This window comes from Gambusia affinis, linkage group LG04 (assembly GCF_019740435.1).
Source record: "Gambusia affinis linkage group LG04, SWU_Gaff_1.0, whole genome shotgun sequence".
Lineage (NCBI taxonomy): Eukaryota > Metazoa > Chordata > Actinopteri > Cyprinodontiformes > Poeciliidae > Gambusia > Gambusia affinis.
Genome location: NC_057871.1, coordinates 13,389,717 through 13,405,844, shown reverse-complemented (window position 1 = coordinate 13,405,844; position 16,128 = coordinate 13,389,717). Strand labels below are relative to the sequence as shown.

Here is a 16,128-nt window from a genome sequence, read left to right as displayed (position 1 = left end):
CTATTATTAGCTAGTAGCACATGCATTCTCATTAAAATATGACAATCTGCACCACTTTTGCATCTAAAATCAAATATTTCCGCCACCATCTTCACTTATTGCATGTTCAGTTGCTCTTTTTGCACAGGTAGGACTCCTTATTTGGAAATATTTGAGATCAGTCCGTCACTGCAGAGTCCAATAGAAACCAGTGAAACCAGACAGGTAGCATAGCAGCAGCCTGGGTCACACACTTTAATACGGTATGCAGCACACTATAGCAGACTGAAAGCACTCTGTGCTGAGTAAATTAAGAACCATTTATCTAAATATGTTATCCCAAGATGCATCAGGATGAGCCATTCTTCATTTGTAGCTCCTTAAATGTTTATTTTTAATGCCGTGTTAAAGCAGCTGCACCTCGACAGATAACCTGCAGGTTTTTATTGCTTTGCCGTGGTTGGAGGTGTGTTTGACCAGCTGAGGCTCGTGGCCCTGTGTCAAACTAAAACACTTTTCTCTAATGGCTTTTAAATATTAATGGTTTGATCATCTGTGGGAGTTTATTCACCCAGAACAAAGAGAAAAGTTCAAGGATAAATACAAAGTTTTTAAAAAGATGAAAAAAATGATTAAATCTCTGCATTCCGCGCAGTCGACAGCAGGTTGTTGTTTTAGCTCCAAGAATGAGAGAGGAGCTGCATGAAAAGCTGTAAAACTGTCATTGGAGCAGGAAGTGGAGGCTGCTAGAATTGCGCCACCTGGTGGTGGTTTAAGGTTACAACAACTCACTTTTAATTTTACACAAGAATATGCAAAGGAAAAAAAAAGACCCGACTTTTGGCAAAAATAGACATAGGACTTTATTTTAGTAAGGTGATTAAACTTGATATATTTTATATTACTTCTTTATTGTAGATTAGATTGATAAATCAAAATCAAATCAAACTTTATTTGTATAGCACATTTCAGCAGCAAGGCATTTCAAAGATTATGTGAAGCTCATTTCAGCTTTTTTAAGTAAAATACTTCTTTCTATGGAGACTTTCTGGGCTGAGTTTTGGTTACAGACTGCAACACAATTTATTTTTTTCAACCCTTTTGAAAGTTTTATTTAATTTCCTTTTATTTAATAACATCTGCCGCTCAGTTTCTTTTTGATGTTTGGCGCTCAGATGAACTTTATTTTTATTCTCTGGAGCTTCTATGAAAAGTTTTGATATGTTTCTGCCGTGGGATTCCGGGAAACAAACTAACAAAAGTAAACAGAGATATAAGTAAAAACAGGACCTCCTCTTTCTGCCACGTTCATTCCTCACCTGAATGTTTGTGCCAGTCAGCGTCTCATCAAACAAAGCGCCTCTGTGCAGAACCGAAGGGTCCAGACTCGGCATTGTTCGCACTCCTCTGACTCTCCAGAAAGCCCGTGTGCCGTTGTCCTGCTCCGGCCTGAGCCAGATTTCATTTGGTATTATTCCCAGCTGAATGCCGAGGCTTTGAGAATTAGCTGAGCGACAGCTACAACGTGTCTGCTGTTATGCGATGATCCGTTCTCGGCCTTTCATGCGTTTCTGTGTGCAAACAGAACAAGCAGGGCAGGTGGAGTCGTCCTCTAACGCAGCGTTTCCCAGCCCTGGTCCTCCAGGCTCACTGCCCTGCATGTTTGCATCGTTCATAACTTCTGCTACTGTTCTCTGATTGGCTCGGTTGGAATTTTATCGCAGGAATCCAAGTGAATGGGAGAAACCCCAAACAGAATGTGAAGTGAGATTTGAACAAAAAGTCAATGGCCAGCATAATGATTAGTTGGCCTAACTTCAGTGAAAACTACAGAATATTCAGTGATGAAATGAAATAAAGTGGAGTTTTTTCTCTCTCTCCTTCAGCGTCTCTCAGGTCAGAGGTGAGGAGCTGCTGGTCAGCTGTGGTTTCCTGCTCTGCAGAGGACTGGTGTCTCCCATGGACGTGGTCTCCCTCCATCTTTCCTCCGGCCAGCGGCTCTTCTCCTTCCTCTCCCTGGCCTGGGGCTTCGTGGCCGACGTCGACGTGGAGAGCGAGAAGTATCGCCACGCCGGAGCCGCCCGGTTCACCGTCGGCACGCTGGTGAGGCTGGCGTCTCTCCGCATCTACAAGGGTAAGCTGGCTTACCTCCCCGCCAGCAGGGGGCGCCACACGGACAAAAGTCTGCAGAACGGAGCGGCGGGACGCTGCAGAAATCCCGCCTCCTGTTTGACTCAAACTTTGGAAGAAGACTTCCCAAATAACACCTGCCACTCCAACAACTCCCTGAAGCTGCGGAGGTCAGAGGGCAGATCACCTAGAAGTGCCGCCAAAGCCCTCCCTGGGCCTCCCGACGCCCTGCTGCCGCCTCTGGATCAGCCGCCGCCGTCCGACTGGGTGCTGGTGCCGGAGGAAGACTTTGTCCTCATGCTGGCCATGTATCAGTCCCACCTGGCCGAGGACCTCCTGGCGGCGCCAGACGCCCGCCTGACCGACGGCGTCATCCATCTCTTCTACGTCACGGCGGGGATTTCTCGGAGCGCGTTGCTCCGACTGTTTCTGGCCATGGAGAAAGGCGCACATCTGGAGACAAACTGCCAGCATCTGGTGCACGCGAAGGTGCGGGCGCTCAGGCTGGAGCCGGGCGCCGGGAAAGGGATCATAACGGTGGACGGAGAGGTGGTGGAGTACGGTCCGATTCAGGCCGAGGTGCACGCCGGCCTGGGGAGGGTGATCAGCGGATGACAGGAACAAAAACACAAAGTCATACCAATTTTTTATTTTTTTGTCTAGTTTTGAGTGCAAAGATCTTAGGCTATGTTTACAAGAGACAACTGCCTGGAAACCGCCGGTATTTTCAGATGTTAATTGTGTCTCCAAAACGCCTCGAGTCAGCAGCTGTAGTTGTCATGTCAGGCCACTAGATGGCGCTGTGATGTTAGCATGCCATCAACACGCATGCGCTGCTACTTAGCTTCCACCTCATTACAAACAGAAACCTGTCCCCCAAAAATGAAATCCTCATGTAAAATATAATCTCCTTATCAGAACTTATGTGAAGTTGAACAGATTCAGCAGTAAAACAGCACAAGGCCGTTGTTCTGGGTTTTATCTTCGTTTACAGAAAGAACGAAAAATTCATACATTTTTCTAATTTCAGAAATTTACCGGAAAAAGCTTTCAAAAGTTAAAATTTCTAAGTTTTCTTTCTCAAAAATTTGAGAAATTAACTTTAAAATTTAGTTTTTCTCTAAACTATTCAAACTCAGACATTTTTGAGAAAAAACAAACATTTCTGAGTATCAAAAGTGAACATTTTTCTACTTTTCAAATTGAGAATTGTCCATGTTTCTAGAAAATTTCTGAGATTGATCTCAAAATTTCGACATGATTTCTAGCAATTCTTTTGACTTTTAAACCTCAGAAATTATGTGATAAACATCAGAAATATTCTATAAAAAACATGGGCATTTCTGAGTTTCAAAAGTCAAAAATCATCCACTTTTCAAACTCAAAAATGTTTATATTTTTTCTAAACAATTTCTTAGATTAATCTAAAAGTTTGTGTCTGAGTTTTTCTTGCAAGTACACAAACATTTTTGCATTTTTTCTAGTTAATTTCTGAGTTTTCTGGGGAAAATTTAATTATTTTATTCGATCTACAATGGCTCCAATACACCATCATAGAATAAACGCTACGGCTGTGTGTTCTGCTCATACACGCTTTCACACCTGCAGAAAACGTCACAGTTTCACTCTGAGAAATGATTTGAAAAGGCGGCGGTGAGAGAGGCTGGTTGGTTACTGGTGTCGTATAAACGCACGACTGGACTGAAGCAAATACGCTACGGTTTAACCGAGAAGCGACTCTGTGCTTGAAATAAGACAAAATTAACTTACAAGTAACTAATCAACAAGATCTAGGCGCTCGTTTTGAGTGAATCATTCCTAAATATTGATTTAAATAAAATTTAGTTCAACTGGTGGATTATTTCACTTGAAGCAGGACATTTTTTCCTTAAGTGAAATAGTCTGCCAGTGGATCTAGAACGTTTTTGGGTTAAATGTAGTCAACGATTTTACAGAAGAGCAATTAATTCAACATGTTGAAATGATACACAACGTTTTATGAACTGTGCAATGCAGAAAGCTCTAGACATTGTAGGAAAACAAAACAAAAAAAACATCCTCCTACTACTTCCTGTCGTGTTCGTCTTTGTGGTTTTCGCCAGTAGTAACGTCCGGCTGTTGATCACGTGACTCGTGTGACGTGAATATTTAGGAAAATACGGCAGAAAAATGATGCTGGCGCGAAACGCTTTTTTTAATTTAAAAAATTGCGTTTTTGTTTTGGTTTTAATTAGCGTGTTTCTATTAAGCTGATTTTTGTTTGCATTTCAATTTGTGGAATTTTATGTTTAATAGTCGTTAGCAAGTAGGTAAAGTTTAAAATCTAAACATGCTTTTTTCCAGGCAAGCCGCTGTAATGTCCTTTATTAATCTACACACATCCATCATCCTGCCTCACTGTTCTGAGCCAAGCTTTATGAATTATTAATGACTGTATTTATTTAATATTAAACACTCGGCCACTCAGTCTGGCGGCGCCACTGGAGCTAAAACCCAAACAGACGCAGGCGAATCGTATCCGCCGCTCTTCTGCAGTGGCTCAGTTCAAGCTTACGCACCAGCAGAGGATTAGTTTGGTTTTTATCGGTGCTCTGCAGGACAATGCCGGCTGCGTGTGAATGAGCCTCAAACACTCAGTCAAACCCAGAAGATTCTGCTTTAACCAGACAAATCGATGCTCCAAGTCGTGGTTTAGTCTCCGCAGACAGGCAACAGCGGCTCCGGAGAACCAAACTCCTGCACCTGTCCTGATAGATTATTTTTGGATTTTTCAGTGTTTTTCGTGATGCTGCTGCTGCTGCGTCCTCCCTCCATCTTTCCAGCCGCTGCTTCCAGCACTAATATGTTCGTCTCTGCTGGACGCCACACACTCTCCATCTTTACCAAAGTGTCTGTGAAAGTTAGAGATGCTTAAACATTATTGTTTTTGTCCATGTGGAAACACTGAGGAGTTAAAACAGGCACTGATTGTAGCAAGATGGCGACGATTTCTTTTTATAACTACCGGTAAATCTGATTTTATTTAAATTTCTTCTTGTTTTCTTTTCTAAAAAAAGAGACAACAAAAGTGTCTTTTATTTCAGTTATTCCTCTGTGTTTTATACTACTGAGTATTAGGACCAGGCTTTGATGATGTTTAATTACGAGAATAAAGTCAGTTTGCTGAATAAAGCCTTAGTTTTACCTGAAAATATGAGAAAAAAACTTGAATATGACGTGACCAATCTGCAGTTTTCTTCAAAATAAGACTCAGTTCTTTACACAATCCTTTCAAAGTCCTGATAATTTGATTCTGATGCGTTTAAAAAATGAAGTACTTCCTTATCTGTGAAACTTATACCAAAGTATAACTTTAAAAGATGAACATCATTTCTCATTTTATTTTTTGTAGTGGAGTTCACAAAAAATTACGACTTTATTCTCCTAACATTATGACTTTTTCTCGTAATTGAAAAATAAAAAGTTAAAGTCCAAATTAATAGAAGTTGTAAGACAAGATGGCGGCTCTAGCTGCGCTGACGTCACTCTGAAATACGGAAACCCGAAGAGCTTGTTGATGGGATGAAAATCTGATTTTCCATAAATGTAATCTTCAAAAACCAAAAATGTGATAAATGTGATTTATCTCCCAGCCCCAGATTGCAAGTACGGACTTCCTGATTTGTAAAGGTTTAAGGTGCCTCTAAAAACAAAACTCACATATCGTCATGTTTTGTCTTTATTCGGATCCACTGACTGCTTGACTGTTTAAGACCAAACTTTATCTGTAGAGAACTTGTTGCCATCTTTGGTGAGACATAAAGGTGATCAGGAAATGACGTCATTTTCTGAAGGACTGAAACGAGAATCTGTTTCTTACCTTAGTTCTGTTAAAACGTCATGATTCAGAAAGAGCGCCACCTTTATTTAGCTGTTGCTTGTTTTGTTTGTACTGGTCCTTTAACTTGTTTGACGTGCCTTGAATCTGCTGCCGCCTGGTGGTTGAAATGCGTTGCTGCATCTTCTTTGTGCTGCCTGCTGAGTCCAGAAAAAAATTCAGTTTCTTTCTTCTTTGATTAGAGAGTAGAAATGAAACATGGTTTTATTTTGAAGGCACTTTTGCAGTGAGGTTTTTAGAAACTTCAACACGCTGTTAAACCATCGAGTCCAGCTGCTCTCTGTAAAAAAGGAAAAGGTTTTCATGTCAGAGCCGCTTTATCTATGCTATTGTGCGTTTAGATCAGAGAGCTTCAGCTCTGGTGTCCTGTGACTTTTAGATACATTCGTCTCTGAATAAAAAAACAAAAAATTTGGGTTGTTGGATCTGAAAGCTGCAGGACGCCAAACCTCGAGGACTGGAGCCGGTTTAGATGTTTACAGTGAAGGGAAAGCAACTGAATCTTTTCTGCAACACTGACAACTGAATGATTCATATTTTTATTCAAAGAGAGATCTATTTTTTTTTTTATTTTAGACCAATGTCTGTATGTTTTCTATTAAATTAAAGAATCTGCACGGGTGTTTTTGATTAAGACTTAAATAAAATAAAGACAAACGACCAACCTGTGGTCTGCCTCGTTTTTTTTTTTTTTTGCTCTTTACTGAAACAGGTGATGCAGAAATCACCAAAAACAGAAAAAGGTTTTCTACCCAAGCATCCAGGTGAGATGGATGATGTTATTTAAAGGGAATCCAATATGAAAAATTCACATTTTATATGTTTTTGCACTTCCATATGTGTTTACTTCTAAACACAGCTCAAACTCCTAAAAAAAAAAATCTTGTTTTTAGCAATAAATTTGCTTTTTGTCTGAAAAATGAGCCATTTCAAAAACCTTCAGAATGTAACGTTACCTAGCAACCCAAGAGAACTAGCACATTTGGTCAACTAGCTGGTATTACTGCTGTATGTCCAGTACAATGGCTGCTGGAAAAGACAAGTGTTTTGTTGTTAACTTACCAAGCACATACCACTTAATGAGTTCTTATTGGTTGTGCAGGAGGCTCTACTTCCGCTTTTCAAAGATGCACGGTTGTATAATTGGAGTCAATTTCACATGGAGTGTAAACGTTGAGTTGGTCAGCGTGGCCAGCGGCAACTTATTTGGATTTAAAGAGACAAGAGCAGACTTAAAATCTTATCTGAGAATGATTTTGTGCACGGTAATAAATGTTTTGTATAGGCCATAGTCCAGGGGTGCCCAAAGTGGGTCCTGGAGGGCCCAGCATCCTGCATGTTTTAGTTCTCTCCTTGGTTCAGCACACCTGGAACCAATGATGGCTCGTTGGAAGGCCCAAGAAGAACACAGACATGCTGAAAAGGTTGTTGTTGCAACCAGGGAGAGAACTAAAACGAGCAGGAAGCCGTCCCTCCAGGACCCACTTTGGACACCCCTGCATAGACCAAGGTAGCATAATTGGTTACTTTTTAAAGAAAGACGGCCTCACTGTAGGGCAGAAGCATTCGTTAACTGGAGTGTGTTGACTTAAAAAAAACAAAACATTCAGAGCAGTAATTAAGCTAAAACTGTAAAGAATATATACTACACATAAAACTTTAAAAAAAAAACTGTAAATATGTTCTACCTGAAACTCAATAGGTGTAGATTTAGCTAAATTTGGTAAAAAATAAAACTCTCCTATTCAGCACCTTTTTCTAAGCAATTATTTAAAAAAAAGTCACCAGTGGTGTCCAAACTTTTTGTCCCTTTGGCCAAATGTAAACGACTTGTGAGCCACAATATTAATTAAATTAAAAATGCAAAACTTTGTGTTCTGTGATTTATTTATTTTTTCCAGAAATGGCCCCGGGGCCACACTTTGGATGCCTCTTCCCGACTCGGTATTGATGTTGAATCAGGTTTGCTAAATGTAAACGACGTGAAGTTGGTGTGAGGATGAGAAACGTTGACGCAAACAAAGAAAAGCCGAAACGTTTTCATGGTACTGCTTGCAAAGTTTAATACATCACTATACAGTCGTCTTAAAGCAACAAATTAATCCATTAAAAAAAAAAAAAGAAAACAAGAAATGTTTAGTACAGTACACTCAGCATTATGTACATATACGCCCCAAGCAACCCGGTGATTCAACCCAAGTTTGTGTTAAATATATACTGTAAGTAACTGTATGTATTTCAATAGAGTCATGATGTCTGTACAGAGAAACAGGCTACAAATTATACTTTTATTAGCTCTTTTTTTTAAATATATCAACAACAGGCCACTGTGGAAATGCAGACATCATACAGTCAAGTTCTTTGTGGAGCCAAAAGAGGCTTAAAGCAACAAGTTACATGCTTTGGCTGGAAATCAAACTGCTTGCAGTAAAAAATAAGAAGAATGGATTAAATTGGGAATAATTTACACACAGGAAACTTTACAGGCTCGACATCCTGCCGGACTTTAACTTCACATTTTCTGTTTGTTCACGAGGAGGAAAAAAAAAAAACTCAAAGTGTGCATCTAGAGTGTTAGCTTTTCTTTAAAATGATCGGCGTCGCCTCTTGGCGTTAAAGGCGAACAAAATGAAGAGAGAGAAGAATGATGGGGAAAAAAAACCCACGGAAGACGACGCAAAAAAAAAAAAAAAAAACACGCACTCATTCATATTTTTATTCGTTTTAAAATGCAGCAGCTCTTGGCTCGTTCTTCTCCGAGGTCCGAAGTGGCACAGTGTGCTCTTTATCAAAAACGTCTCAGCATCAAAGTTCAAGTACAACATGAGAGAACCGGCGCTCTCGGATCAGAGCGAGTCGCAGACGACAGGGAGGAGGGAGTCATGATGTGTAAAATGTTAGATGAATCTAAAAAGATGTAAACAAAGCCTGCCGATTCCCCCAGGAAGCACCCAAAGGTCATTTCACAACACATTCTGCAGCAAAGCAATGAAAAAAACAAAACAAAATGGGTTCACATTGAATCACCTCTGAAGCCCCGCCCCCTTCGTTTGTGTTGTGACGTTTTACCTGCATGTGCAAACAGCCAGAAGGACGAAAGGAAACCATTTACATTTCAGTGATTTTTTTTTTTCTTTTTCTTTGTTTTAGTGCGAGTCAGTGATCAACGTCTGAGATTCAAGTAAGGCAACATGTTGACGTGAGATCACCATAGAGTGGAGGCTGCTGACGTGTAAAGCAACTTTTTACTCTGAAAACTGAGGGGAAAAAAAACAAACAAAAAAAATAAATAAATAAAAAAATCGGCTGAATCACAGCACAAAGTTGCAGCTCATTGAACGTGTAAACGTTGCCGCTCCGCCTCGGAGAGGTCGGCCGGCTGGAAACCAGCAGGATCGGTGACGGAGCGAGTTTCTGGGGATTTTGGCAGAAAGCTTCCAGCCGGTGAACGCTCACAGTTTGTGCTCGCCAGGTTTCCCCCCAGCGGGTCGGACCGCCGCGGCATCCTTCAGGTGTGGCTGTGATGTCAGGAGTGCTACAGAGAGCTGCAGTTCCCAGAGCTGCCTGCAGGGGCAACCCAGTGAAGCCCCGCCCAGTCAGTGGAACCAGTTAGACAGATGACAGAGGGGAACTGGTTTCTACCTGCTCTCACAGGAGGGTGTGTGTGTGTGTGTGGGTGGTTGTGTGTGTGTGTGTGTGTTAGCCGTCACACTCATCTGAGGGGTAACTAAAGGAGAGAAAAACACAAAAAATGAGGGGATATTGGAAAAACACAAAATCTTACCAAGTATTTTTTTATCTCGTTTCTAGTGAAAATTATTTATTAAGACAAAAATTACCTCACAGGTAACTTTTTAGGAGCTGTTCCAAGTAAATAATTTTAAATAAAATAATAGTGTTAGTTCCATTAGCAGATTATTTCACTGATGTCTTCTTATAAGTGAAACTAATCATTTTTCATCAAAGTCAAATATTATTCAAAATTCTGAATTCTGATTTTGCGCATTTTCATCTTTCTGTTTGGGTCTCAACTCCTTAAAACAGCCTAAAACGCTTAAGAAAAACTATGAAGACGTTTTTTGACAATAAGTTTAAGTTTTTTTGGTGTCTGGAAAATGAGCTGTTTCCAAAACCTCAGATTATTAAATCACATTCTATGGGCACTGTCCGTTACCTAGCAACCCCAGAAGAGTTCCAGCTCGTTACCTAGCAACCCCAGCGGAATTCCAGCTAGTTACCTAGCAACCTAAGCTGAGTTCCAGCCTGTTGGTTCAGTTTATAAGGATTTAAAGTGACAAGGCGCACCTAAAACAGCTCAATCAGAAAGGAGACTGAGCAGACTAAAGCCTCATTATCTAAGAACTATTTTGTGCTAAAAAATGCTGAAAAGTTACAAGTTCTGTCTTATTTTAAATCCATTAAGACATTTGCACTGGAAACAAGACCAAAAATACTTGGTAAGATTTTGCATTTTTGCAGTGAAACCCACAGTAAGTCCAGACCCGGCTGCTTTCAGTGAGAGGAAACGTTTTAGAAGTGCGGGCAGCAGGAGCAGAGAGGTGGAGGGTGACAGGAAGAGGGCGGTGGCGGCGCCCGGTGCAGCTCAGGAGGACGACAGATGGAGGCAGTGACTATCCTCCTCTGAGACTTGAGGAAGGTGAAAGAGGAAGAGATCGGGGAGCAGGTGTGAGTCGGGGAGGCACTTACTTGTCCTCTGTGTACTCAGGGACGGCGGCGGCCGCCAGCGCGGCGCGGTACTGCTGCAGCACGCCGCGGACGCTCTTCACGAAGCCCTTGGAGAGCGGGAAGAGCGGGAAGCCGATGTCCGGGTAGCCGCTGCCCTCCGGGAGGAAACTCCGGTAGCTCTTCCTCCGCTTCTTTGGTCGCACCACCGGCTGGCTGGGACCGGACTCCGGCGCCACGCCACGTGCTGCAGCGCTGGCTCTGTCCCCGCCCAGGCAGGCGTCGCCCTGAGTGCCGTCGCAGTCCGAGCTGAGGTCCACCGGCGGCGCAGCGGTGGTGGACGGGCTCAGCCCTGAGTCCTCCAGCTCCTCCTCCAGGATGCTGCTGACGCCCGGGACGCCGTCCTCGCCGGGCTTGCCGGGGCTACTGTGGGCCACCGGCGCCTCGTCCTTGGAGCGGAGCCCCCTGGCGGCCGGGTGTGGCGCGTGGCTGCGCTCGGCGGCGTCGTTCAGCTCCAGCCACGCCTCCAGGCGGTGGACGAGCCGCCAGCCGCTGCAGGCGAAATGCTCCTGGACCTCCTGCTTGAAGACGTCCACGGGGTTCTGCAGCAGCTGCGTCATGGACTGCACCATCTTGATCAGCGCCATCTCATTGTAGCAGCGGCTGTTCTCGTAGCCCTCCTGCAGGCCGCGGTCGCTGTCGAAGCCCGCCTCGTTGTAGTACGGCTCGTTGACCAGGATCAGACCTGCAGACACACGATCAAAATCGATCATCGCCTCTGCTTGATCTACTAAAAATTCACTTAGATCAGTGATTGTCACAAGTTTTCAGGCTGAGAATCATTTAACCCATTTAACACTCAGCGATCATCTATTCTGAAATTAACCCATAACAACATCTTAATATATACAACCTAAAATGAAAATATAAGTAACACACTTATTCTTTTCTTACTTTTTTCATGATAGCGATGTTTTAACGAGAGTGGCCACGCCATGAACAAGTCGACTTGTTTTTAGTTAAATACAGATCGTGAAATTGTGGATTCCAGGTTTTCCAATGATGTCAAACACAGAAGTCAAAGAAGTAAACGTTGAGTATATTAGTGACATTTGTAATTTAGAAGGTCAGTAAAGGAAAAATATACTTGAGTTGCTTTGGCTGAAACAAAAACCATCTTATGCAATTTAAATCTAAAAAACAATCCACCCATTTCTATAACGTGTACTCAGCAGTCGTTTTTAATTAATCATTTTTAATTAAATTAAAAATAATAGCTGTTTTGTGTGAGGAGAGCATCATACTTCTGTCTATGGAGCTTCATGGAATATAAATGTGTGTGGGAGCCTTAAGGAAGCAAAGTCATAGAAAAAGAATGGTTCTCAGACGACGCATCAATATTCTCAGCAGGAATGACTTAGTTTCCTCCGGTCATATAATTAATCATGACGTTGTTTTCTTCCCATCGGTATCTTCAGTTTTTTGTTTGAGTTACTGGGTTTTAAGCACCTTTTCCATTACTATTTGGTAACCGTTTGCTAAGCTAGCTGTAGCGATGAGTATGAGCTGACGTCAGGGCAAATAAACGGTCGTTTACATGCAGTACCTCCCGGTCCACTAGGGGGCACACTGAATAAGGGTGAAATGACAAACTGGCAGTATTATGTTTTCCAGCTACTTAGCACAATTGTAGAGTATAATGAGGAAACTGTCTCTTCTTCATTCTCAGAACCAAACATGGAGAAGCAGCATTCAGCTTCTACGCACCACAAATCTGGAACAAACGTCCAGAAAACTGAAAAACAGCTGAAACACTGAGTTCCTTTAAATCTAGACCTTTTAGACCTGCTTCTGATTAATAATAAATGAAATATTGACCAAAACATTTGATGTGTAATGATGATTTTGGTGACGACTCTCATCGAGATATTATGTTTGTTATTCTGTAATTGCGACAGAAAAAAACCTGATTTTTACTTCAATCATCTCTTTTGTGAGTCGACCTGAATTCAAAGTTCAGCTATATAGAAGTTGTGAAACACGCTTGTCAAACTGCGGCTCACTTAAGGTAATAAATTATTAAACATTGCCCTGTTTCTTTTTTCCATTTTCTTCTCTCTTGTTTAATCTTTTGCTTTTACTTTCTCATAAACTAATGGGCGGTGGAATCTGCAGACTCCTGCTCATCGCTGTATTTCACGTGTCACATTTGCACCTGATCAATTTAATCTAGAACCGCTCCTGCTACAGAAGGGTGTGGGCTTTTATTTTTTTAGATTTGGGCTCTAAAGTCTGCTTTGCAGACAGAAGAAATAAAATAAACAAAAAGGATTTTGTGTCTTTGTGGGAAGCAGATATTTCAGCTGAAGGAAACAAATGAAGAAAAACGCTCTAACTGACCTTGAATGGAGATGAGAACCTGCAGCAGACTCGACTTGCTGGTCCATCTCTCGGTTCCCTGTGAATCACAGCAGAACCGGAACAATCAGGCATGGAGAGCGGCTGCGGCCCGGCGGAACGGCGGCGGCGCAGGGCGGAGCTCACCTTGCCGATCCAGGTGCCCAGCAGGCTGACGCACACCTTGCCGTTGTCGTACAGGTTGGGGTTGAGGCGGCCGCTGCACTGCGACAGGTAGCGGAAGAGCGGCGGCACGGCCGGGTAGATGTTGGGCAGTTGGATGTCGAACAGGAAGAGCCCGTCCTCGTAGGGGGTCCGAGTCGGGCCTTTGATCAGCGCCGAAAACAGATCCTGGGTCACAGCAGAGGGAAGACGTTTTGAAATATCGGCAAGTTTACATTGAAAAATCACAAAATGTTACCAACTCAGTCCAGCTTCTAGTGCAAATCTGTAAGTTCACTTGAATTAAGATATAAGATATAATTAAGATACAGAAAAATCACTAATATTGATGAAATAGTTCAAGTTCCACCAGCAGACTATTTAACTTAATAAGACTTTTTCCCATGCTGCTTTTTTAAGTCAATATTAAATAATTACTGATGAAAAACAAGTTCATATATCTTGCAGAAACATTTCTTTTAAGTTAGTTTTGATTTATTTCATGATATTTGCATTAGAAATTGGGCCAAAACTACTTGGTGATATTTAGTTTCTTTGCAGTGAAGGACCAAATCAGTGGAAATAAAACTCACCATCCGGTCCTCAAATGTTTTCACCATGATCCCATCAGGCAGCGATGTGGCCAGCAGAGCCATTTCCTTCCTCACGGTGCTGAAAAACTTCTTCGCCTCTGCTGGCTGGAACTCCATTTTCTTAAATGAATGAGTGTCTGAGAGAGAAAAAGATGGTCGATCAGGAGGAGACAAGGTAACAGAGTTCCCTCTGAAAATCTGAAATGCATTTATCAGAACGTTCTTTGGAATTTGAAGTTTTCCTTTGAGAAAGTGTTCTTTCATCTCATTACCATTATATTCCTTAAAAATGGTCTCAAAACAACAATATTGTGATTTATGGTGCCAATGTTTCATATTCCCTTGTGTGATGGCAAAATCCATCAGTAACTCTTTTTATGCACAATTTAGTTTTTCATACAAACACAACAACATTTAGTTTCAATAAAAACATTTAGTAGTTGATTTGGATACATTTGTTCTATTTGTTAGCACACACATTTAGTTAGCACATGTATTTATATCAACCTAAAGTTAATTTTGTTTGCTGAAGATTAACTCTGTTTGTTAATCTTGGTGTTGCCAGGTGAAAGATGGGGCCCAGATGGGGCCCAGACGGGGCCCAGGGCTCAGCAGGCTGACTGGACAGAACCACTAGTTCCTGCTGCCAGGGGGAATTTGTAGTTTCTTTGTTTAGATAAGTTTTGTATTTAAGTAAATAGTAGTATTTAAAGTTTAATATTTTTTGATTTTCATTTTTGGGGTCTTTAGTTTGGCCAAACTTAGCTGTACTGTTATTTGTTTTGTGTTATTTGTAACTGTTTTCTGTTTAGTTACCCTATTGTGTCTTAATTGGTCTGATCAGCCAGTATTTAAGTATTGTGCGTCATTTCTTTGTGAGGTCAGTTATGTTTGTTTGTGCAGCCAGTTTGTTCATATTTTTTGCCTGATCTCTCACCTGGTGCCCACTCCAGCACTGAGAACACTTCTCCCTTGGCGCTGGTGAATGTCACGCCAGGCTTCCCTCCGCTCTGCTGGCACAGGACCGGCGTGTCACTCAGGAACTCGCTGGGCCACTCCTGACCCCCCACCGGCGTCTGTGGCTCCTGCTGCGGCTTTTCTTCTCCGCTCCTCTCAGCCTGGGGAGCAGCAGAAGCTGAAAATACCTCCAAACATCCGCCGACATCACAGCGATGGCGACGCTCACCTCCGTTCCGGCGCCTCCGCTCCCCACCGCCTCCATCTTCTCCTCCTCCACGATGGCGACGTTGTCCAGCGTCTTCCTCAGGTTCTCGTGGAGCTTCTTGATGTCGTCCAGGAAGCGTTTCTCCTTGGTGGGTTTCTCAGGCGCCACCGGCGACAGAGAGCTCGCCACGTTGGCGGTGGAGGCCGGCTCGGCCGAGGTCGGGGAGGTCGGCGAGCCGCCTGTCCACAGCTGCTCCACGGTCATGTTCTTCAGGCTCTCCAGAATCTTCAGCGCTTCCTTCAGCTCTCTGAAGCCTCGGGAGGCGCCGTCCTTGTTGGGCTTCTCCGCTCCGTTTACGGTTCCTGGAGTCGTTACTGCAGGATGAACGACAAAATGATACAACCAGCAGATAAACCAGGAGAGATCTAGCTACCAAAGAGGTTCCAGTTCTTAAAAGAGACTTAGGCTGCGTTCACACTGCAGCCTCAAGTGACCCAAGTCCGATTTTTTTGTCAAATTGGATTTTTTTGCCGGCTCTGTTCACACTTCCAAACATATGCAACCTGTTTGTGATCTCCAGTGTGAACGGGGAAACAACCTGAAAGTGTCCCGCATGCGCAGTAGAGGGCGCAATAGCATCAGTGTTCTCAGTGTTCTGCCAACCGCCATAAAAAGAAGAAGAGCTCATGGAGGCTAACGGTGGAGCATAGCTTACATATTTGAAGTTGTTGTCCTACCGGAGCAGCATATTAACAACTTAATCCTCATCATATTCATGGTTGTTGTTTTTCTTCCCACTTGTGGGTTTTAGGACAGAACAGTGACGTTTGTCGAGTATCAGTGACGTTCAGGTTGGATGAACTCGACCTGGTCATTAGGTCACATTTAAATCGGATACCCAAGAGGCCTGGGTCGCATTTGAAAAGAATCCGACCTGTGTTGTTCAGACTGTCTTCAAATGATTGGTTTTCATTAAGGCAAAGAAATCTGAATTGGGTCTCTTTGGGCTGCAGTGTGAACGCAGCCTTATTATACAGGTTGGGACAGATCAATGGGCTGAAACAACATTTTCATCACATTTTTTGTACGACATCATTCTTAGACTATGAGATCTTGAATTATACAACTGTGCATCTCTGAAA

The 16,128-nt window shown here is 42.6% G+C and overlaps 2 protein-coding genes across 3 annotated transcripts in view; one reads left to right on the top strand and one right to left on the bottom strand.

Moving 5' to 3' along the window:
* Positions 1-7,901, top strand: part of LOC122830248 (sphingosine kinase 1-like) — a 41,884-nt gene extending 33,983 nt beyond the window's left edge. Inside the window, exon 5 of the mRNA XM_044115462.1 lies at positions 1,866-7,901. Coding sequence (XP_043971397.1) covers positions 1,866-2,724 — 859 coding nt within the window. The 3' untranslated portion in view covers positions 2,725-7,901. The remainder of the gene's footprint in view (positions 1-1,865) is intronic.
* A 122-nt stretch (positions 7,902-8,023) lies between these two features.
* ube2o (ubiquitin-conjugating enzyme E2O) overlaps positions 8,024-16,128 on the bottom strand; it is a 43,766-nt gene continuing 35,661 nt past the window's right edge. Inside the window, exons 17-23 of one of the 2 annotated variants that reach the window (XM_044115458.1) lie at positions 15,008-15,360; positions 14,759-14,939; positions 13,822-13,958; positions 13,214-13,417; positions 13,070-13,127; positions 10,694-11,414; positions 8,024-9,713 (exon numbers count right to left, since the gene is read on the bottom strand). In XM_044115458.1, coding sequence (XP_043971393.1) covers positions 9,686-9,713; positions 10,694-11,414; positions 13,070-13,127; positions 13,214-13,417; positions 13,822-13,958; positions 14,759-14,939; positions 15,008-15,360 — 1,682 coding nt within the window. In that variant the 3' untranslated portion in view covers positions 8,024-9,685. Of the gene's footprint in view, positions 11,415-13,069; positions 13,128-13,213; positions 13,418-13,821; positions 13,959-14,758; positions 14,940-15,007; positions 15,361-16,128 lie in introns of both variants that reach the window. The other variant, XM_044115461.1, reaches the window with a different exon arrangement.